The 24,829-nt window shown below is 40.1% G+C and overlaps 1 protein-coding gene across 3 annotated transcripts in view; it reads left to right on the forward strand.

Annotated features, from left to right (window-relative positions):
• DNAH11 (dynein axonemal heavy chain 11) overlaps positions 1-24,829 on the forward strand; it is a 291,367-nt gene that overhangs the window by 252,503 nt on the left and 14,035 nt on the right. For all 3 annotated transcript variants that reach the window (XM_074340834.1, XM_074340835.1, XM_074340836.1), the window contains 6 exons: positions 170-318; positions 1,162-1,289; positions 6,453-6,680; positions 11,679-11,870; positions 16,644-16,763; positions 23,745-23,987. In XM_074340834.1, coding sequence (XP_074196935.1) covers positions 170-318; positions 1,162-1,289; positions 6,453-6,680; positions 11,679-11,870; positions 16,644-16,763; positions 23,745-23,987 — 1,060 coding nt within the window. The remainder of the gene's footprint in view (positions 1-169; positions 319-1,161; positions 1,290-6,452; positions 6,681-11,678; positions 11,871-16,643; positions 16,764-23,744; positions 23,988-24,829) is intronic.

Genomic DNA, 24,829 nt, shown 5'->3' on the forward strand with positions numbered 1-24,829 from the left:
AGACTACTGCATAAATCTAGTCGGATTCTTACTGTCATTCCAACAAAACATCCCACATGAAAAACACGGCTTGCTTCCTCCCTGTGCCTGTGGTGGAAGCTGATACAAGTTATGACGCTTTGCAAAGGCAGCATCACTGCTATGTCTTTTGCATTATTCTTTTTCATAGGAATTTCGTGGAGGAAAAACTGGGTGCAAAGTATGTGGAGAGAACCAGACTGGACTTAGTGAAAGCGTTTGAAGAAAGCAGCCCGGCCACCCCGGTGTTCTTCATCTTGTCTCCAGGGGTCGATGCCCTCAAAGACCTAGAGACCCTTGGTGAGTGGCCAGGACGCTTGCAGGCCTGCCCTCCCACCTTCCTTCTCGCCCAGGAGGGCCCACCCACCCTTCCTTTCAGTTCACAGTTACCTTAGTTTCTTTTTTTTCCATTTGTTGGAGATTGAGTGTGTGGAAAATGTAAGGCTAATAACACTGTAGTTTGAAGAAATGTTCCAATGGCACATTCCTCTGGTTGGCATAATGCAGGCTTCTTTTGTCCTGTTTTCCCCCTTTTGACTACATGAGGGCCAGAGGGCAATTTTCTCCATGCTCGTGTAATCTAATGCCCCCTGTGACTAAATAATGGTCATTAGAGCAAGTCTATTTGATTGTACCAGGCACTGTCGCTTTGTGCTTTGGATTGCTATTCCCCACGGCACCACCGACAATACCAGGTTAATAGAGCTGTGACCTGACTGTGCTCAATTCAAGTGTGGCCTCACAAGGTGAGAGGTTCCTGCGTTTCCCCAATGAGCCGCTCCCTTCAAAAAACATATGCGATGTCTGCCACATGTTGCTCCTTTTTATGAGGGAAATGCTTTGCTACTCCTGCAAGAGTTTATAAAGCTCAATAACAATGCTTGCCATCTATCAAAATATCAAAAGCGTCATTACCATAAAACCAGAGGAAATGATTTCCACCGGCTTTGCGAAATGCTTGCAAGGCGGCAGCTGTGGAGAGCTCAAAATGCTGCTTGTTGAAACCAGAGGTTTCGTGTGGATTCTTCAGGAACGTGACCTAGCAGGTAGCAGTGGTGACCACCAAATGGACCACAAAATTCCAGACTCTTCTCACCTCTCTCTGATTCACTTTTCCTCTCCCTGTGTTGTATTCTCCCACAGGCAAAAGGCTTGGGTTTACAATTGACTCGGGAAAATTCCACAATGTGTCTTTAGGACAAGGTCAGGAGAAGGTGGCAGAAATGGCATTGGAGAAAGCTTCCCAGGAAGGACAGTGGGTCATGCTCCAAGTGAGTATTACGTTTTCATGGAAAACATTAGGAATGAACAAAGGGAGCTGCCCAACCCAACGGGAATGATCCTTTCACACAAAACTGGTGATTTGGAGTCCCAGGAGTATTCTCAGCAGTAATGACAGCTCTGAAGGCAACAAGGGGCTCTGCTGACAAGGATAGCATCATCTTTTGAGGGATTTTTCTAAATATTGTGCTTTAAAATTAACAACATTAGAGGGAGTCCGATCATTCTTCTGACATACAGATCGCTGGAATTCTCCAATAGTGCTTGAAGACAAACAGGCTTGTACAGACTGCCAGCTCCGATGGATGCTGTGATAGCTCTCATCTGCATCGTGCCTGAAAATTCAGAGTGTTTTTATATATTATCTCCTGCAACTCTAACTCTGCCCCTGGCTAGGTGTGTACCATTCCCTTTGTGCATTAGGGAGATTAGAGTAGCCGACTTTTGATCACTTTTCAGGCTAGCATTATCTGGGTCTGTGATTCTACAGCCCAGTGTCCTCCAGGTGGCTCCCTTGCCTGGGGATTCTAGCAAGAGCCCAGGAACGAATGGAGCCCAGCCCAGCTTTAGGGGGCCCCCTAGTAGCCTTGCTGACAGGCTCCTTCTGCAGGAAGACGTGACAGCTGTCTCAACAGGTCTGGGAACGGCCATTTGATTTGCAGCACAATGATCCTAAAGGTTCTCATTTATGTGCCAGACTCTTTACTAGGCAATTTGCAGGATGCATGATTTCTAATCATATGGCAAAGCCTCAAGGGTGGATGTTGTCACCCCCGTTATAAAGATGAGACAAGTACCCTGGACAGCCTCAAGGCCACAGAGCTGGAAAGTGGCAGAGGTGGTGGTACTTGAGTCCAGGGCTCTCTGGCACCAAGCGACATTCTTTCCACTAGCCTGTGCTGCCACCCTCACACAAAGATATGGCACTGGCCTCTCAGTGTCTCCACTATCCAGGGTTGATGCATTTTACATTTCTGCTTGAAATAAAATTGGATTCATGAAGAAACTGCACATAATCCGAGCAGATCATAACCTTCTGGGAGAGGAATTACCTACTGCTTACCTGAGACCTGAATAGAGACTGTAGTAAGGTGACTTGGGCTGGTGTCCCCCTCTGAGGCTCACAAAATCATGTGGGTAATAGTGGTGGGTTTGTTTTCTCAGAGACAGCAGCTGTCTCTCAGACAGTTGGGTAGATGCTGAAATCTTCCTACAAGAGTTCTCTGAGCGTTCTCATATGCCAGCGACTCAGAGTTGTGAGAACCTAGGAGGGGTGCAGTTCTCCTCAAAAGAACATAGCGTTCAAAGTAAGATGTTTGTTGTTTTTAAATCTATGCTAAGCTACCAGTTGCCCCCAAAATGCAAGTTGTTAAGTTTCACCATTAGAAAAATATCAAAAGACCTTATTTCGTGAAGGGTCTGCTTTAGCATATCTATTCTAGCCTTTGATTTCTAGTCTTAGTGAGAAACTAGTAGGTTAGAAGGTAACCATTTAGCTGTTCCTCTCCACTCCCCACCCCCATACCCACACAAAGAATAATTGGGGAGGAGAGACCATCCCAGGCTTTTGACTGTCCCAGTTTCTGGAGGTTTCTAGTATCCCTTTGATAGACATTTAAAGAGCAGCAACACTCGGAAGAATGAAGCCGGCATAATGAGAACTTGTTATCAGGTTTGTAATTTACATTAAATTGTATTGGGATAGGCCTACGATATGCATGCACATGCTAGTAAGTTCTTCACCAAACTCTGCAATGGCCAGTTGCTATGATCAGATATAGTCCCTCTCGGGATGTGTAGCTAGCATTTTATCAGAAGCCCACACTCCAGAGAAAACTATCACAAAGGTGTCAGGCTGGCAGCCTGTCTTTATCTCAGACCCACATCAGGTGGCTTGTGAATTAACACAGTGCATTTTAGAAATCATTTTTCATGGGCAAAATGGGTGGTTTTCAATATATGTGGATTGGCTAAAGATGTTGCACAGGCCTTGCTGCCCTTGGACAAGTAGGTGCGAGAATCTAGCCAGTCACACAGCCAGCATCGTCAAGACATGGCTCCCAGGCTGGATCCAGAGGGCGCCTGTGTCCAGGGGTGGCTTGCTTGGAGGTCTGTCTGTCCACTGATTCCAAAATCTCTGCCTAGAATATGTTTGCATTTGTTTCAAGGAAATTTTTCAAGTAAGGTGTTGTTTTAGTCCATAAGATAGAGAATTAGGACAAATTTGAGCTTGCAAAACAGGTTTCATTGTTGTTTTTTGTTCTGTTCCTGCTTGCTTGTATGAGTGGCATGGTTAAGTGTGAGAAGTAAGTCTCATTATAATCGAGCAGCAAGCATGTAGGGGAGGAAACTGAGAGAGAGTCCTGACCTACTATATAAATTTGCTATGGTTGCCATACCAAACTATCACAGATGGGGTGGCTTAATTAAGAGAAATTTAATTTCTTATAGTTCTGGAGGCTAGAAATCCCAGATCAACGTGTCAGCAGGATTGGTTTCTTCCGAGGCCTCTCGTTTTGGTTTGTAGATGTGTCTTCACGTGGTCTTTCCTCTGTGTATGTGTGTCCTAATCTCCTCGTCTGATAAGCACGCCAGTCACACTGGATGAAAGCCCACTCTCATGACTGTATTTAGCCTTATTTACTTCTTTAAAGACCCTATTCCAAAGACAGTCACATTTTCAGGTACCGCGGGTTAGGACTTCAACACATGAATTTGGGGGGAACACAATTCAGCCCATGAATGTTCAGTATTTGCCAAGGAGAAAAAAAGCCTAATAATGTGAACAACTGAATTGGCGTAGGTCTTTGTTGTTGTTGTTGTTGTGTTACAACAGAACTGTATCAAAAGAAGATACCTACATTACTATTCCCACCCGTTTGCCTTCATTCTCCGTATTTTTGCAGCTGTGCTCATCTTAAGTGTGTTTCTTTGTTGGAAATAATGACATACTCCTGGGGGTTGATATTTTAATCACTATAGCAAGGACCTCTCCAAAGGAGAAGGGCGCATGTGAGGTACGGCTTTTCTACTTCTCCCCCAGCACCAGCTACCAAGCTGTACACTGTGGGTGCTTAGTAGTGGAGGAGCAAATTCATGAATCATAAAACTCAAAACCAAAGAGTAATGGTGGTGACGTTTGTTTCTTGTGTGATTTCTGACAGCTCTAGGGTTTAAGAAAAACAACATGGCAGGAATGCATAGAATATCTTAACAAAGATTGCCTGCATTCTTTTTCAGCTGGCCTTTCATCCCTCACATCCTTTTTTTTTTTTTTTTGACATTGATACAAACCACAGAATTTATTCAGATTTCACCAGTTGTGTATGCATTCATTTGAGTGTGTGTATGTGCAAAACTCTACTCAATTTGATGACGTGCGTAGCCTCAAGACACTCAACTGTCCCATCACCCAAGACTCCCTTGTGCTACCCCTTTATAGCCACACCTACCCATCCCCTAATTCCCATTTCTAACTCCTGGCAGCCACTAATCTGTTCTCCATTTCTATAACTATATTACTTTATAATGCTGTGTAAATGGAATCATGCAGTATGTATCCCTTGGTTATTGACTTTCTTCATTCAACATAGTTTTCTTGAGGTTCATCCAAGTTCTTATGTGTATCATTAGTTCATTCCTTTCTATTGCTAAATAGTGTGCCATCTGAATGTACCTAAGTTTGCTAAACTATTCACCCTTTGTAGGGCATCTGGATAGTTTCCAGTTTAGAGATATTATGAATAAAACTGCTACAAACATTTCTATGCAAATTTCAGCATGAAAACACATTTTTATTTCTCTGGGTTATATGCCTAAGGGTGCAATTGCTGGTAAACCCATTTTTCAGTTTTAAAAGGAAGTTTCAAACTATTTTCCAGAGTGACTGTACCATTTTACAGTTTCACCAGCAATGTATGAGTGATCCAATTTCTCCTCACTAATGTTTGGTGTTACCACTATTTTTTAATTTTAGCCATTCTGATAGGTATATCGGATATCTCATTGTGGTTTTAATTTGCATTTCTCTAATTCCTGAAGATGGTGAACATCTTTTTTTTAATTATTAAATTTATTTGGGTCATATTGGTTAGTAAAATTATATAGGTTTCAAGTGTATATTTCTATAATACATCATCTATATATTGCACTGTGTGCTCACCACCCAGAGTCAGTTCTCCTTCAGTCAATCTATGTGACCCCCTTTTTCCTCTTCTATCACCCCCAACTCTGCCCTTACCCACTGGTAACTGCTAAACTGTTGCCTGTGTCCATGAGTTTTTGTTTCTTTGTTTGTCTTGTTCCTTTGTTGCTTTCTGTTTTATATCCCATATATGAGTGAAGTCATATGGTTCTTTACTTTTTATATCTGACTTATTTTGCTTCACATAATAATCTGAACATCCATCCATGTTGTTGCAAATGGCAGTGTTTTATCTTTTCTTATGGCAGAGTAGTATTCCATTGTGCATATACACCACATCTTCTTTATCCAGTCATTTATGGAAGGACACTTTGGTTGTTTCCATGTCTTGGCCACCATAAATAATGCTGCAGTGAACATCAGGTTACATATATCTTTACAGGTAAATGTTTTCAGATTTTTGGGGTAAATACCCAGGAGATGGATTGCTAGGTCATATGGTAATTCTCTTCTTAATTTTTTGAGGAACTTCCATGCTGTTTTCCATAGCGGCTGCACCATCCCTCACATCCTTTTGAGTCCATATTCTAATGAGTCAGAGTTTGAGTAGAGGAGATTTCCATCAGAAATAAAACAGTGGGTAATCTGGTGCATGTCTGGCCTTTGGTTTTTCTACTTGAACAAACTAACCCATATATGGTTCAGTACTTGAGTTTGAACTGTAACAAAGAAAAGTATCATGCAACTCAGAAGTGCTTGCTTGGAAATAGGTAAATGTGTTGGAAGGGGATTTTGGTTTACGAAGACTACCTGTGGTGATTTGGAGCACTTAAATGTGGTTAGTGTTCGATTCTATTTTGTTTTGTTCCCCTAACATGACAATAAAGGAAAATTTAAATCATAGTTCTCTGAGTTTTCACCACATTCAGGTATAGGAACATATTGTAATCCTATAATTTAAGTAATATACTTGTGTTTCACTGGAATTATAAGCCATACTGTCTTTCAGAATGTCCATTTGGTAGCCAAGTGGCTAGGATCCTTGGAGAAACTCCTTGAAACATTCAGCCAAGGAAGCCACAGAGATTACAGGGTTTTCATGAGTGCCGAGACTGCACCTACCCCAAGTAAACATACCATCCCTCAAGGACTCCTGGAAAATTCCATTAAGATCACTAATGAGCCCCCCACAGGAATGCTGGCCAATTTACGTGCTGCTCTCTACAACTTTGATCAGGTAAGAAAGCAAAAGAAGTCTGGTCTGACACTACACTCAGGTTTTTCTCACAAGACTGGGGCTGTCATCTGCTCACGCATCTCATAGAGAGGGGTAAAGTGAAATCTTGAGGTCCATGTGTATGTGCATGGTGTGTGTTTTAATCTCTAGAAAATATTGCCCCTGTCATTCCCTAGTCCAGTGACTAGAAAGTATATTTAAGTTTTACCCTTAAACTACAGCCACGTGTTTAAGGAGAATGAACTTTGAGGAACCTGCTTATTGAAGACAAGTGTGGCAGGTGACTATCTCTTACCCCAGAAAGAGGAAAATAGTGACGATGACAATAGTGACGTAGGAAGAGTTTCAGTATAATAGTTAATATTTTAAATCTGGTTTTGATATTAGTAAATTTAAAGCACTTCTTTTCAGATTATATTCATACTACCTTCTTAATTGTATTTTCGTTTCTTTCCAACATGAAAGAGAAGTGAATTAATATGTACATAAATAATGATATCTCCATTACCATTATTTGCCTTGTCCAAATGATCATATCTGTGGGTATCATAATCAAGCCTTTCAGTTTCCTTTGTTGCTATTTCTCTGAGTGCCCATTCCTTTTTCTATTTTTTTAGAAATCCTTGATATGGGCAGCCAGTTAGCTCAGCTGATTAGAGCATGGTGCTGATAAATACCAAGGTAGTCGGTTCAGTCCCCACATGGGCCACTGTGAGCTGCACCCTCCTTAAAAAAAAAAAGAAATCCTTGATAAACAGAATTTTTATTAGGAGAAGCAGAATGAGTCCTAAAGGAAATGCATATGATTTGGTGATAAATATTCGACCGCCTGTTAGAAATGTTATCATTTCTTTATGAAGCATGCCAACATGCTTAACTTTTCTCTAGTACCTTCTGAGCCAGTATTACGAAGAAATTATAATAGTTATGAAGGAATTATAATAATTGGCTACCTAAGAATATAGTTTTGAAGAGTACAGTTAATTACTTAATTAAATAATTGACTAATTTGTGGCCTATCTACACACAGTAGGCTGTGTAAATAGAAGGCACTCAAAAAAATCTGGTTGAATTGATGTGCAGTGTGCTTTTTGTGAACTGTAGCAGGCTTGTATTTGTGTTTTTAATCATCCTTCAGTTTTTAACTTCTGACCATTCATGACAGTCTCAAGCTCTTTCTCAAAGTAAGCACAAGGGAGGAATTTGATACATTTAAGTAGGATTTATCTAACTCCCTAAAACAATGGTTTTTATTCGTGAAAACTGAGTATTTCATGAACAAATATGCTTCAGCCCAGTTATCCTTCAGCTTTTTTTTTGTAAGAACACCTCTGATAATCTGATAAAGCTTTAGAAAACTCCCTAGAGAAATGCACATTAGAAAATTCATTTCATGTAATCATAGAGATAAGCAGACTCTCAATGCCTATGTAGGAATTCCTTCCCCAGTTAAAAACAACCTGTTCTAGTTTATGCATGAAAGTATCAGTTCTTTTAACTGCTATCTGGAAAGCCACTTTTATTAATCAAAGGTTACATTTATTGGAAAGGATCTTAAAACTTTAAGGTGTAATATTATTTCTTATCTAGTGGAAAGGATCCCCTGAAATAATAAGACTAAATTTGATCATAAGTAGCAAACGCGAAGATAATCAAAGTGATTCACTAAATAAACTTCCCATCAAACCTATTTTAGCCAAAACCAAATAAACAAATAGAAACTCTAAAGGAAATCTAAAATTTTTCAGAGCCTTTATGAATGCTGACCTGTCATTATGTTAGAAAGCAAGATGTGATTTTATTCAGATTATAGAATTCACAGGTATTAGCCTGTGCTCCCTGGCTATCTCCGAATAGATTCCCAGCACCTTTTTCTCAGTTAGAATTATGATCGGCTACTTATGAAAGAAGTATAAAACATTAGTGACTTAAACAAGGTTAAAAAGTATTTCTACCATCAGAGATTTCTGGAGGTGGGTCACTCAGAGCTCATATGTGTCACCACAAAATTGTCAACCCAGTTTCTTCATGGTTTACCATTCCATCATTTCTAAGATGGGCTTGCCATGGTCTCAGGTGGCTGTGAGAGTTGAAGCCTCCATATCTGTGTTCCCAACAATAGGATGAAAGACGGAACAAAGAAGATGACAAAGAGAACATGACTGCTTTCTTTTAAAGACATTTCCTACAAGTTAATATATAATACTTCTTCTTTTATCCCATTAGTCAAACTTAGTCACATTGCATTACCTAGCTGCAAGAGAGGCTGGGAAGCAAATTTATCTTGGGCAGCCATATGCCCAGCTAAAAGTCAGCAAGAAGACATTTTAGAACAGGCAATTTTAGTGGTCTCTATCACAAACCTCCTCCTTCCTCAAATCTCCTTGTATCATCCTGGGTATTCTGTGTTGTTGCCATGGTGCTACCTTCATGAAGCCTGTGACATGGACAGAAGGTGATGAATGCCATCTACCTTGGTACTTATTTGGATTAGGGAAATGAGTTCCAGTCACTCATGTTGCCCTTCTCAGATCACCCAAGGGAAAATCACCCAAGGGATCTAGGCAAGTTAACTATTCTGTTGGTGTGTTTTTTGTTTTCTTTTGTTTTTTGCATGCTTTAATTTTCAAATCCAACTAAATTTGTATTTTTAACCTTCCCCCTAAATCAGAATTTACCTCCAAACTTTGACACATGTGTTCATAAGAACAAAGTTCATTTAATATTAGTCTTTTATTACCCTGAGCTTTCCAGAATTTTTATGTAAATATGATCATTAAGTGACCACGATGTAAAGAACCATTGTAGGATGTTGCCTACCTATGCCTCTTTCAGCTCAATAGGGTCTGCCTCTTGAAGACGTCATAAAGGAGTACTGTTTGGGCTCCTTTCATTCCCAGATACCAGGTTTTTAAAGGAACAATATAAATTTTCTGTAATATTTGCAGCAGAAACAAATAATTGGTAATTGTGCATGTAACATTGGCATCAGCATTATTATGTGCATGCTGATGTTTGCTCCTTGTTCACAGTGCTGTTCGTACATTTTCTGATATTTAGTTGCTTGTGACTTGGTTTATAAAAGTACAGCTGACCTGACCTGAAATATGGGATGATAGGTAGACACTCATACTTTTTCTTAGGAAGCCCTGATTCACATTTTCTTTCAGTGGCATTTATATTATCAGAAAGGACATAATGAAATGGGCATTGACTTGTGATTTTTTTTTTTTAAGAACTGAGGATAAAACTAAGTCAGTTATATGAAATATAGATGGAATTAATGTACTTAGTGTCGTAGTACCTTCAGTTTTTTTTAAGGGAGGTGTTAGGTGACTTGTTAGGTCATAATTCCTTGTTAAAATTTTGATACTTCTATTTGGTCTCCTAGAACTTTTTTACATTTAAAAATAATATGTTTTAATATCCTCAAGATTAATTCCAGTTATATGGTTTCTCTTTTCTTCCTTCATAAGCTTGCCTTTTATTGACGTTTAGTTGTGGAAATTTTTTTTCTTTTAAAGTTTATTGAAAAGTTATTTTTAGTGATTGTATTATTTCAAAACCCCATCAATTACCTAGAAATGGCCTAGTGATTTAGTTGGGTCTGCACTGTATCTGGGCTGGGCAATTCTAGAACTATATTTGGTGGTAGCCCTGGATTCTGAGGAAACTGATACAGAAAGAAACTAAAAAGCTCTTCTGGTCTTGGACCAAGAGAACAATTCTAGTTTTGGTTTAAACTTTTACCAGAAGTCCCCCCAGGAGACTAGATTTGAACTCCCATCCAAAAGATGCTACATATACTTTGTAGGTGGCCCACGTTGTCAGATCCATTTTAAATGTAGACTGGTTATCCTTTGGCCATTTTAAAGGGCAAGGCAGGAAGGTGCAGATTTGGCCTTATCTTCTGCTGCTGCCCAATCTCAGATGAAGGAGTAGGCCTCGACTTTTCCTTGTTTGCCTCCCAGAACTGCCTAATCTGAGGATGGGTAAAGTACTGTCTTCATGCCATAGATGAACCCACGGTTGTTTTTTACCGTTTAACTTCATGGCTGTTGGGGCCATAACCATATCAATATAGCATACCAGGACTGAACTTTCCCCCTGTGTTTGCAAATAAATCCTACAGATCTAGTCTATAAGGCATATATTTTCTATATGCCATTCTATCATCTCAACAATGACTTTTCCTTCTGGATCTTTAGAAGGAAACCATTTGTCATGGTGATTGTGTTAGTTAAGGGTCAGCACAAAATAATAGTGTTTCAAACAAGGTAATTTCTCTCACACATAATTGGCAGCTCTGTTCCATGAGATCAGCCACGTCACCAAGCTGATGTGTGCCTCTACCATACATAACTATGGCTTCCACGCTTGTCCAATTGTTATCATTTCTAGCCTACAGAAAAGGGAAAAGAATGACAACCAGGGCAAGCAATTTCCTTTTAAGTAAATGACGAAGTTAGACATATCACTTCTCAAATTCTGTCAGCAAAAATGTGGTTATATAGCACATCTGGCTTCAAGAGTGGCTGGGAAATTGTCTTTTGATAGGTGACCATGTGCCCAGATAACCTGCATTACTATGAAACCAGGGGCAAAGGAGAACTGGAGTTAACTAGTATTCTGCTTACGGTGAGGAAACTAAGATGATGTCCTTTTGTCATCCAGATTTTACAAGGAAAACGTGCAGAAAGAAATGGTATCAAGTAGTATTACTACTAGTCAAAATGAATTGTCTCATTTTCTAGTGAACTTAGAAGCATTCAGAAGAATAACTAAAACAAAATGAAAGCATTCCTCTTAAATCAACAGATTGTCAAATGCCAAATAGCCTCCTGTTATGCGCTCGTGGGATAGGCAGCCATGCTGAAAACGGCATGTTACTTCTCTCCTAGATCTCACTCAAAGTCCTTTACAAGATTATTGAAAACTCAGACCCTTGCCCTTGGAAACTGTACAGATGGATAATCAAACGTTTTTCTTTTCTCCTAGGATACACTTGAAATGTGCTCCAAGGAGCAGGAGTTTAAAAGCATCCTCTTTGCTCTGTGCTATTTCCATGCCTGTGTTGCCGGGAGACTGAGATTTGGCCCCCAGGGCTGGAGCCGCAGCTATCCTTTCAGTCCTGGAGACCTCACCATCTGTGCCAATGTCCTCTACAACTACTTAGAGGCAAACCCTAACGTACGTGCCAGTGGTCAGAGAACCTCTTCTCAAGGAGTATACGGAGTTTGTCACTCTTTGGGCGCTATCAAAACGGATCATATTTCTCTTTTGCAGCTATTATTGCAATGGCTGACACTATACATGCATCTTCTGCCGAGTGTGAAAATAAACCAATCGAAGGTTTTCTAGCAGTGGATGCTCGAACTTTGTAAGATAGGTCAAAGCAGTTCAACATCAGTAGCTTAGTGCAAAAAAAAAAAATGTCCTTCATTATGTTAACAAAAACAGTGGTTTACATGTGCATATATGCCAGATTCATTAGGCAGGTAATGAAGCATTTGCACAAATGTAATTACATACAGCAATTCTGACAGTTCATAACACTGCATTAATAATCACTACAATTAGTCCTGATGATGGAAGCAATTTACAGCACGTCACAAGTATAAATAATGGTGCATTTCCTGCATATGTCATTATTATGTATTAAGGATGCCACCTTGTTGTGACTTTCTCAGTAATGTTCCCCTTGATTTGAAGTTAAAGGTAGATGAATGATTTTATTTCGTAGCTAAAATGTATTTTACAGATGGGAATGGCAATGCTTCATCAAGAACATTTGTGTAAACTCTTATAAACTCAGTGATTGGATTTCAAAAAGGAACCATTTATAAGGATTTTCTAGCTTAGTCCTCATAAGAGGAACTTTTTCCTTTAAGTTAAATTTGAGCTATATTTGCCAAAACCAACCAGGTGTTATCTCTAGGCCACACTTTCTACAAAGGGCCTTTCAAACAACTCATTCATGTTTCTATGGCTACGCAGCTGTTTTATGTTCTTTTGGTAACCATTGTTAGAATTTTTTTGTTTGTTTTAATATTTTTTTATTATAGTTGACATTCCATGTTATATTAATTTCAGGTGTACAACATAGTAATTAGATATTTATATAACTTATGAAGTGATCACTTAATAAACCTAGTACCCATCTGACACCATACATAGTTATTACACTATTATTGACTATATTCCTTATGCTATACTTTCCATCCCCATCCCCATGTAACAACAAATTTGTACCTCTTAATTCTTTCCCTTTTCAAACCAATCCCTCTACCCTCTCCAATCTGACAACCATCAAAATATTCTCTATATCTATGAGTTTGTTTCTGTTTTACTTGTTTGTTAATTTGGTTTGTTTTTGATTCCACAAATAAGTGAAATTGGATGGCATTTGTCTTTCTCTGACTTATTTCACTTAGCATAATACCCTCTAGGTCCATCCATATTGTTGTAGATGGCAAGATTTCATTCCTTTTTATGCCTGAGTAACATTCCATTGTGCATATATACCACTTCTTCATCCACTCACCCAATGATGGACACTTAGGTTGCTTCCTTATCATGCCTACTGTAAACAATGCTGCAATGAACACATGGATTCATGTATCTTTTCACATTAGTGTTTTGGGTGTCTTCAGGTAAATACCTGAAAGTGGAATTCCTGGATCCTTCTTTGTCTCTTGTTATAGCCTTTGTTTTAAAGTTTATTTTGTCTGGTATAAGTATTGCTACCTCAGCTTGTTTGTTTATTTGTTTTCATTTTCATGGAATATCTTTTTCCAACCCTTTACTTTCAGCCTGTATGCGTCTTTCAATATGACATGAGTCTCTTGTAGGCAGCACATGAAAGGTCTTCTTTTCTTATTCAGCCACCCTGTGTTTTTGGATTGGAGCATTTAATCCATTTACATTTAAAGTAATTGTTGATAAATATGTAGTTACTGCCATTTTATTATTCATATTTCTGATTATTTTTCTTCTTCTTCTTCTTAAAGAAGTCCCTTTAATATTTCTTGTAATACTGGTTTGATGAACTCTTTTAGCTTTTTGTTGTCTGAGAAGCTCTTAATCTGTCCTGCGATTCTAAATGATAGCTTTGGTGGGTAGAGTAATCTTGGTTGTGGATACTTGCTTTTCATCACTTTGAATATTTCATGCCAATCCCTTCTGCAAAGTTTCTGTTGAGAAATCAGCTGACAGTCTTATGGGAGCTCTCTTGTAGGTAACTAATTGCTTTTCTCTTGCTGCTTTTAAGATCCTCTTTGTCTTTAACCTTTGGCATTTTAATTATGATGTGTCTCGGTGCAGGCCTCTTTGGGTTCGTCATGTTTGGGACTCTTTGCACTTCCTGGGCTTGTATGTCTGTTTCCTTCACCAGGTTAGGGAAGTTTTCAGTCATAATTTCTTCAAATAGGTTTTCAATTCCTTGCTCTCTCTGTTCTCTTTCTGGTACCCCTATAATGTGAATGTTGGTATGCTTGATGTTGTCCCAGAGGCCCCTTAAACTATTTTCCTTTTTTTTTTTTTTTTTTTTTTTTTGGTAGGGGGGATTTTTTTTTTCCTTTTGCTGTTCTGATTAGATGTTTTCTGTTACCTTATCTTCCAAATCACTGATTTGATCCCCTGTTTCATCTCATCTACTGTTGACTCCCTCTAATGTTATTGTAGTCTTCATTTCTGCCTGGTTCTTTTTCACATTTTCTATCTCTATTTTTATGTGTCCTATCTCTTTGTTGAAGTACTCATTGAGATCATTGAGCATCCTTATAACCACTGTTTTGAATTCCGTATCTGGTAGATTACTTGTCTCCATCTTGTTTACTTCTTTTTTTGGAGTTTTGTCCTATTCTTTCATTTGGGATATTCTTGTCTCGGCCCTTCCTATCAGTCTCAACATGGCTTCTTCTATATATCCTTACTTATAGGACTGCTGTTTAGCTAGATTTTAGGCATTTCTCAGTGATGTTTGTTTCATAGTTTAGTTGTAATTTTTATGTGGTTGTGGAAGGAGGCAAGCACAACATTCACCTACTCTGCCATCTTGACCAGAAGCCCCCATTGTTACCATTTTTGTTATCAGAGTTTTCTCAAGCTTCAAAGGTGATTTGACAGCTATCAGAATGTATACACTTGGTATACTACATGGGTATGTTCTCCCAAGAGACACATTTTAAATAAGTGGTATCCAAAATAAATGGCTTTAGTAACGTATGTGGTGACCAGTATTCCATATCTATCTTTTAAATCAATGAAATTAAAAAGTCTTCATACTTCGAGCATATTTTAATCCTTCTAATTAATAATATTTTCTGTTGATCTTAGCACGTTTTAAGTGTTGCACGTAAAAATGATTGTTGTAATAGTTCTGGGTAGAAAATAAAATGGACCACTTAATACTTTTATTCAAGCCCATCATAACTGTTTCCTGAGGCTGACAAGTAATATTATCCTATTTCAGCTGAGTCTTGTACATGATTGAGGTAGAAATGAAGGGGAGAAAGAGAGAGGAATTGACGTGTGTGTCTCTCTCCAGCTCTCACTTCCTGAGTCTCGTCAGCACCAGGTGGCCATTTGAATCATGCTGTGTCCTGCTGCTTCTCCCACTGGTGTTCAGAACAGCACAGCCTTAGGTTTTTAACTCATTCACTTGTCTCTCAGATGTCTTGACCTGAGTCATTTGCTAAACATCACAAAGCAAGTTACCAGGATTGTAGAATTAAGTTAATATGTGCACATAGTTTGGTTGGGCAAAATGACCCTTTCAAGGTCTCTGTCAAAACCAGAGCTCTGGATTTGAGGAAAGAGAATCAGTTATCAAGGATAGACCCTTAGTAGAACAAAATCTTGAGGGAGACAGCTACTGTATGGATAGCGCCTGCTATCCATATTAATTAAATGTAATCAGAAAGGGAAATAAAGTTAAGTCTTTGTTTCCAATCCATTTCAGCTATATAGAAGGTAGTCCATGGGGTTGTTGAGAGAACAGTGCAGTCTAGTCATTTTTATATTTCATTCATATCAAACCAGCTTAAAAGAAACACACATTTGAGGTTCATTTATTCATATTCAAATAAACTTGTAACAAGTACATGGGGCTAGTTGAAGCAATTTTACTTGTTCTATCACATCATGCAACAAATGAAGGCTATAATTAAGTTTTTACTTGAACTGTTGGGAGGCAATATATTGCCCCCAAGGATATAAAAGTTCCTGTCTAGAAAGGCTTCGTCACAAACTGGCATGTTTTGCAAACCCAGAAGCTAAAGGGTAGCAAAGAGAGACTTCAAACTCTGCTAAGCCAAATAAAGAGGAGATACAGTGATTTATTGAATAAAACATGGTGTAGTCATGAGTTATATCCCTTAAACAATTAGGTAGGCCCGTTATGCTATAAACTGAGCCCTCAAATGAATTTGTGGCAAAGGGATTTGTTTGCCTGAACTTTTGGAGGGTGATGGAATTCTAAATATACCCCGAATTCAAATTGTATGGGTTTTCTTTTCTTGCATCAGGTCATAAAACCTAATGTAAATCAGACCATAAAAACACGTCATACCTCAAAGGCCCTGGTAACCAATACCCTCTAGTGATTTCCGGATGAGATTGTGAATGTGCGAACTTTCCCTACATAACATGTTCTAGGACTAATTAGCTTTAAAATCTGCATAAAAATCTCACTAGTAGTGAATTTTCACTGAATGTATTAAAACACACTGAAAACGATCCTCTCAAGAAATCCTATGCAGAAGCCTAGACAATTTCTGAATGTCTTTTACAAGGCCAGCGCTCTAAGCCCTGAGCTATGGGGCCTAAACCTCTTTTAAATGCTCCTGCTGGTGGGGCGTGGGGAGAGCATTGTGTTGCAGGGGCTTGTAGAGAGCCATGTGCCTGCCCACTGAGGCAGATGCCCTGAGCCTGGATGCGAACACTTGCTTGATTTTCCCCCAGGTGCCATGGGAAGACCTCCGTTTTCTCTTTGGTGAGATCATGTACGGAGGCCACATCACAGATGAGTGGGATCGCAAACTGTGTCGGGCGTATTTAGAAGAATTCATGAATCCATCCCTGGTAAGACACTTTTAAAATTCACTTTGCTGAGGAGAAAATTCTGGTGAGAGTTTTAAAATTTGTTATTATATAATTAATTCTTAAATGATATTGAGGAGTCTTGGCTTTTTGTAAGTATGTTCTGACCCACCTTCAAGAGAGTTTGGAAATTTGTTAGAAATGCAGAGTCTTGGGCCCCATCCCTGACCTATAGAATTAGAATCTGTGTTTTAATGAGACAGCCCAGGCGACATCTGTGCATGTGTGTGAAGCATTCTGACATGCCCTGACCCCCTGGACCTTCAGAATAGCTGTGTGAGGTATGCAGAACTGACAGGTACCCCATTTTATAGACAAAGAGTCTGAGGTACAGTGATTTGCCACAGGTCACTCAGTTTGTCATGGGCAAGAGCTCTAGCTGGAAGATCGATGTATTGATTTCAATTTGAGGACTTGGAAATTAGTGAAATCTATATTTTTTCCCTGTCTTAGAAGCCATGGAGTCATCTACATTTCAGTCATTAACTCGTAACGTGCTCAAGAAAAATGTAGTGACTTTAGAAACCAGTTCTTCCTTCCGTGAGGAAGGGGAAGAGCACCCCTGTGCTGGAATTTAAAGAGAGGAGGCACCGTTTACCCACTTCTCATCTTACCAACCCTATGTCTGCGTAGACCGAACACCCATGTGTTCAGGACCAGGGCTGTGTTTTTTGGCCAAAGTACTCAGACCTTGTTTTCCACATTAAAGTAGCTGAACGTGGGGGCCACACTTTTTTCACGCTCTCTCTCTCTCTCTCTCTCAGAAGGTTTCCATATTCATGGCCATTGCATGATTATTTTTTGGAAACCCAGGGCACCCTATACCATGTCATCTCTACTCCCAGTTGGACAAAACAACTGTGTTTAGAGCAGTACCAATTTTTTATATAGTTCGAACAACCTTCTGTTTATAATTTCTTGAGGACTTCATCTCACAAAAGCATTGTATAGTTCTGATCACCTTCCCTGAGTCTATGTTGGGAAGTAATGTGATCACGTCTTAGAGAACATGCTGTATTGCAGTCTAATATAGAAAATTTGGGACAGATTATTTTTTCACTACTTTTAATAACGTTAAACAATTTGGGAGGCAATGAAGGAAAAAACTACTTTCCTGCCATGTAACCATTAAGTGTTTCTTTTGACTGTGAGGCTCTTGGTCTTAGTTCTGAATGAGCAGAATTTCACAGGTCAGAAAGACACTTTCAATTTGACACAATTGGAAGTCGCTCCTCAGAAGAGGTCTGGGAGCAGGTTGCCATGGAGACGGGAAAGATAAACAGTGTTGAAGTGCGACCTTTACAGAGGCTGATTTCTCAGAATGATGGTGGAGGTCAGGGGCAGAGGGAGAAGCTCAGGCTGATGTTTCCTCTCTGGCTCTGGCCTGAGGATAAGGAGCGAATTACTGTTGCCAAACGAGACAGTCCATTAACCTTCACAAGTCTGAACTCCCATTCAAATAATTGTAAAATAAAGACAGATGATAGAAGCTGAGGGGCATCCCTGGAGTGTGTGTTAGCCCTTTAGAAATGTCGGTACCTGCCCTTCCCGTGCAGATCTGGTGTGGTTTTCAGGATCCAAACACTGCATTTGCAATCTTGCATCCACACCGGACAGCGCTACCTGTTCAACTTACCAAAGGAAGGTAAAGCCCTTACTGACTTGGTGGAAGAGTCTGCAAAACCCCAGTTATTTCGTTCCCAGGCAAATGCTTCCTGCTCATGCTGTTTATGTTATTAGGAACTTGGTCTAACACTTCAGCGTCTGCAGGTCCCCCTTTTGCCACTTCTCACATTGGTTAACTTATTTGGAAATTAGTATCTTTGGTTGCATTGGAACATGATCAGAAAGCACCCCATTAGTGATGTGGGGTTTCGAGCTCCGCTGCTGTCATTAAAGGAATTGGAGTGCTTTCGCTGACATGAAGATGGGTGTGTTCGTTGTTGGATAAATGAGTTTGCAGTCAGGGGTTTCTGGACAGCAATGTGCCTTAGCGGTTCTCTGGCCAAAGTTAGGGATCATTAACATTATTCTCTCAGGGAAAGGGCATGCTTGGCAAGGCTAAACAAGTAGTACAGTCAATTACTTTTAGAAAATAAGGTATCTGGTCACCTGAAAGTTCTATATTAGAAATCTATTTTGATGACAGAGACTAACAGTTAAGAGGCTGGGCTTTGAAGTGAAAAAAAAAAAAAAAAAAAGAGAAAGCTTGGGTTTGGGTTCAAATTCAATTCTTCCTTGTATTTTCTGGGTGATTTTAGACACATCACTGATCCTGAGCCTGTTTCATCATCTGCAAAACAAGAGTGGCCCAACTCATGGGTGTGTTGTCAGGTTTAAATATTGGTGCAATGTTGGGACAAATGCTTACTAAATGGGAGATATTTTTATTATGAAGTATACATTTTCCTAGTCTACATGTCATACTTGACATACTTTCTTGACTCTGTGATGCTAACAATGGAAACCATTGATTAAATCCCTGTTCAGTGCCGGGGGTCAGTATTACACCGTTCATGTGTATTATTTCTTCCCCTCACTGCAGACCTGCACACTAGGCATTATTATCCCATGTAATCAAAACGGAAACCTGAGAGGTTGCTCAGGAGCAAAGCCAGGATTTGAACTCGCAGCCTCACTGCAAAGCCCACAGGTTTTTCTCCGCAGCACACCACGTTGGCTGGAGTGCTAATCTGCTCGTGGTAACTGGGGCACGAGTCACCCAAACACTGACCTGTGTCTGTACGGGGCACGGTGGGTGGCACAGGGTGACGCCAAGAACAACCTTGGACAATCCAGGAGTTGGAGTTCTGGTTCTGCCACTAACTTTCTGTGCAGCTTTATGCAGGACCTCCCTGTGCCTCAGTTTATTCTTTTGTAAAATGAAGGTATTGTCTAGAAATTCACTAGTGCACCTTCCAGTTCTAAAGACATTGAGATAATGTAATTCAACCTCAGGTAAGTTCTGAAAATCCCTCACAGCACTTTGGGACCATGGCATTTTTCACTCATAGGCCAAGGGCAAGTGCTCTTGTTTAGACTCACTGGGAGCTACTTGTCATAACCAGGGCTCCTTGGAGAGCCAGCGGAGGAGGGGAGTCTTTTATTAAATACCAGGAAGGTAACTGTAAAAAGGACGGCAGTCCTATAGAGTCAGCAGAGTGGCAGGATGTGGCTTTCTCAGTTTCTAATAATTGTGCCTGGCACTGATTTCTGCAAAGGTGAGTTCAAGTAACTGATGATTTTTTCATGCTGTGGAAGCTCATTCTCCTTGAGCACGATTCCATAGGTTCTTCTTTTCTTTTTTTTAATAGCTTTCTTGAGATATAATTCACAATCTCATAAAATGTACCAATTGAAATGGAATAATCCAAAGGTTTCAGTATATTCACAGTTGTACAGCCATCACCACCATCTATTTTAGAACATTTTCATCACCCCAGAAAGGAACCCTGGATAGATGAGCAGTCACCATCCTCCCCTCCCCACCCCTCTCTCCCCAGCCCTAGGCAACCACTAATCTACTGTCTGTCTCTACAGATTTGTCTATTCTGGACATTTCATATAAATGGGATCATACAATAAGTGGCCTTTTGTGTCTGATACCTTTCACTTAGCATAATGTTTTCAGGGTTCATCCCTGTTATAGCTTATATAAGTAGTTCCTTTGTATGGCCAAATAATATTCCATTGTATGGGCACACTACATTTCGTTTATCCATGCATCAGTTGATGGACATTTCGATTGTTTCCACTTTTTGGCTGTTATGAATACCACTGCTATGAACATTCACATACAAGTATTTGTGTAGACATATATTTCCATTTCCCTTGGGTATATACCTAGGAGTAATAGTGTCAGATCACATGGTAACTCTATGTTTAACATTTTAAGGAACTGCCAAATTGTTTTCCCAAAGTAGCTGCACCACTTTCTATTCCCACCAGCAGTGTATGAGGGCCTGATTTTCTCCACATCTTGCCAACGCTTTTATTGTCCATATTTTTTATTTCGGCCATCCTGGTGGCTGCGAAGTGGTATCACATTGCATTTCCCTAAACACTAGTGACGTTGAGCATCTTTTCCTGTGCTTATTGGCCATGTGTGTATCTTCTTCGTAGAAATGTCTTTGAGGCATAACAGTGACCTTTTCAAACAGCCCTCCCCCAAACACAAGATAGGTGGCCACAGTTCAGAGATCTTTACAGCTCTGGCCCCACCAGCAAGGTGCGGGTTTTCATAAAAGCCCTTGAGTGGGAAGGGAGAACCGAGGTTCACATAGTTCCTTGAGTCCCTTGAAATCTTTACAGTTTTCTTGAAGGAGGAGAACACAAGTCCCTGGATGAACCAATCCTTACTTTACAAACTTTACTTGTTTGACCTCATAGTAGGAATTTACAATCGGACATTTCCCAGACTGTCTATTCCTTTCCAGAAAATCAAGATGTACTTGAAATAATCATGTCTGCTCCTAGGACATAGGGAAGAACAAAAGTAACATTTATTAAAGCCTGCTATGTGCCTGGATGTCTGCATAGCTGGTCATTGCATTCTCACAGCCACACTCATTGATTGCTAGTGGGAGCCTCATTTTACTGACAAAGAGGTTGAAACCATGATAAACTGTCATTTTTTAAGGCCTCCAAACCATTCAGGGAGGGGAACCGAACCAGGTAGGTCTGTCTGGCTGTAAACCTCAAGCCCTTTTCTCGGAGTTTGCTGTTGTCCTCAGCTTTTCTCATTGCTGAACATATAAAAGGCACTCTTCCCATGTTTTTAAAGCCTGCCTAATTGTCTTTCCAGAAAGCAGGGACCATTTGCAGTCCCACCCGCATTATATGAATAGGCAGTCAAACATCCAGCCCCCGCAGTGTTCTAACACTTTTAAGTGGTTCCACTTTTTGGTTAATTTCTTTGCTTGAAATTGTTTTTATCTTCTTGTTTCTATTGAAGGACAATTTCACTGTGGCTCTTTAAATTCTTTTCATCTAGTGAGCGCTAACAGAGAAGACCCAAGTCCTTGTTTATAGGGAATAAAGTTTGGTTCAGTTGTGTTTATTCCACTTTTGGTTTTATTATGCATATTTTCTGCCCATATTGTTATTTTGGCTAATTTATCTATCAGAGACTAATCAGATGAGTCTGAATATCCTTCAGTTTTGTTTTGGTCACCCTGAGTCACGTGAAATTTTGATTTCTCCAGTTTTGATTATTCTTATACATAAATATGAAATGATAGAAACCGTGAATAAATAATGAAAAACAAACCAAGCTAATAGATATTGGTGGTGAGATAGTCCAGGTTGCTCTTTCTAATATTCCTTGGGTCAAGGTTTCTGTTTCTGGCAATATGAAAGACTGAACTTGAATCTCCTCCCAGCCCCAAATTGAAATAGCAATGCTGACTCAGATGTTTAACATGCCTTTTGGAATTGACAGACTGAGCATGACAGACTGAGGCAACTGAGTTTCATCTCCAAGGGCACAGACTGTCTAGGAAATCTGGGATTGCAGGTTTGAAAAGGAAGGAGCAAACTGCCCGTACGGATGACATGATTGTGTAGAAAGTCACTTATATTGTCCCCGTTAGACTGAGAGTTCCTTAAGAACTAGGTCATATGAATCTTTTATACTTCCAAGGCTCGTATGGGTATATTAGGTGATCAATACATAGTATTGAATAAGAATGTGTGAATATTCACTTTGTCTCCAGGCAACAGCGTGAAGGGACCAGATGGCATCACATACACAATTATAGAGACGAACCCCAGTTTCGAAAAATGATTTAGGAAATCTCGGCATACAATACCTACATTAGGTGATAGTTTTTTAAAAAGTCACATCCCCTCTCTATACATTTAAAACTGCACATAGACAGAATTTATAGTAAGAGAGGCCGGGGAAATTAAAACAGAGGTACTGGCCTCTGGGAACTAATGAACAACCAGAAAAGAAAAACCGGAGATTATGCTGCATGAACTAGAAAATTATAAGCACTTGAATGACTGTCTATATTTATGGCTGGTCAGAGTCTCAGGCCTAGCAATGCTTTTGCTACTTTGTGAAGAGCTACAGTCTAATATTTAGGTTTGCTATTGCTCCTCACACTGCCTTTTGTTAAGAACATTCCTCCACGTGGAATGTCTACCCTGTAGCCCAGCCTCATGAAGTGGGTGGACGTGAGGGGAGGCCTTATCACTCCAGGCTTTCATTCATTAGGCAACTCCGTACTGAGCACCAGTTACATGCCAGCAACTGTCCCAGGGTCTATGGCTCTTGAGGCGAGCAACAGGTTCTGCCCTGAGTAGCTCAAGGTCATGCGGAGGTACCATTGGTTTGACTCTTACTTTATACTGCCTTATAAAATGTTACTTATACACACACACTTACACATAGTTTTCAATAAGTGCACATATAACTGTGTATGTTTATAAAATTCCTATGTGTAACCTATGTAAAATAATTGGAAGCGGTACTGTGGAAAGTATGTACAATGGGGAAGCATAGGCTATCCACAGTCATACTAAAATGAGATAGGAATGAAGATCAAATCAAACATCTTCCTGGAGGCAAGTTACATGGTCTTGATTTCTCTCTGCAAGGGGGGGATGTGTAGGAGAATCGATGACTCGAAGCATGTGACAGGGTGACCACTACACAGTAGCTGGTTCAGCATCTGTTCATCCCCTGCGTGTGCATGTGTCATGTCACCCCAAGTGAGCTGCACACTAAGTCTTCTTAGGGGGAGGCTTCATGCGTTCCTTGCACTCGTCCCACGTCAGCCTGGTGCCCTCCACACAGCAGAATGATCCCTCATGAAAGGGCCGTGGAACACTGCTGAGAGGCAGCTGTCTATGGCACTCTGCTGGGACCTGCTTACCAGAGAGCTCTCAACACGTTTAGGAAGCAAAGACCGATGCCCGTTTTGTTTGGAACAACCAACTTTTCCTTTTTGGTTGCAGATTGAAGATGAACTTCTGCTGGCACCAGGATTTGCAGCCCCACCTAATCTAGATTACCCGGGCTACCACCAGTACGTAGAGGAGATGCTCCCGCCAGAAAGCCCAACGCTGTATGGCCTCCATCCAAACGCTGAAATAGAATTCCTGACAGTAACATCCAACATTCTCTTCAGAACTTTGCTGGAGATGCAGCCCAGGAATGTACTCATCGGTGACGAGCTGGGACAGTCCACAGAAGACAAGGTAGAGGGTCTTTCTTTTCTTCTCTACTGAGGTATATGTATATACAGTGTGATGTGCTAATCTGAAGCGTATGACTCAATGCATTTTTACCTTTGTATACGTATACCCATAGAGCCACCACCCAGATCAAAATACAGAACATTTCCAGTACTCCAGAAGGATACTCATGCCCTTTGCCAGTCAGTATGCCCCTCCCCCGTCAGCTCACTCTTCTTACCTCTATCACCATACCGAGTTTCCCCAAAAATAAGACCAAACTGGAAAATAAGCCCTAGCATGATTTGTCAGGATGACATCCCCTGAACATAAGCCCTAATATGTCTTTTGGAGCAAGAGTTAATATAAGACTTGGTCTTATTTTGGGGGAAACATGGTAGATTAGTTTTGCCTGTGTTTGAACTTCAAATACATGCCGTCTTACAGGATGTACTCATTTACGTCTAGCTCTTCCCATTCCACATTACACCTGGGGTTCAGCTATGTTGTACATGGACCAACGACTCATTTTAATATTCTATAATGTGAATATACAATTCTTTATTCTTGATAGATATTTGGGTTGTTTCTAGTTTTTCACCTTATGAAGATCACAGCCATGAACATTTTTGTATGTTCTTTTGTCAACAAAGGTAACTCCCAAAGTTATCCACTCATACTCAGAAGTGGAATTGCTGGATCAAAGGATATGTTGAGCTTTCATAGATACTCGCTAACAGCTTTCTGAAGGGGTTGTACCAGTTTCACTCCCACCCACACTGTGCAAGTTCAGCCTCTCTCTCTCTCTCTGTGGTTTTGTTAGGGGTAATGATATTCCACTGTGGTTTTAATTTTGCATTCCTCAG

The sequence above is a fragment of the Rhinolophus sinicus genome, linkage group LG09, assembly GCF_036562045.2.
Source record: "Rhinolophus sinicus isolate RSC01 linkage group LG09, ASM3656204v1, whole genome shotgun sequence".
NCBI classification, from domain to species: Eukaryota; Metazoa; Chordata; class Mammalia; order Chiroptera; family Rhinolophidae; genus Rhinolophus; species Rhinolophus sinicus.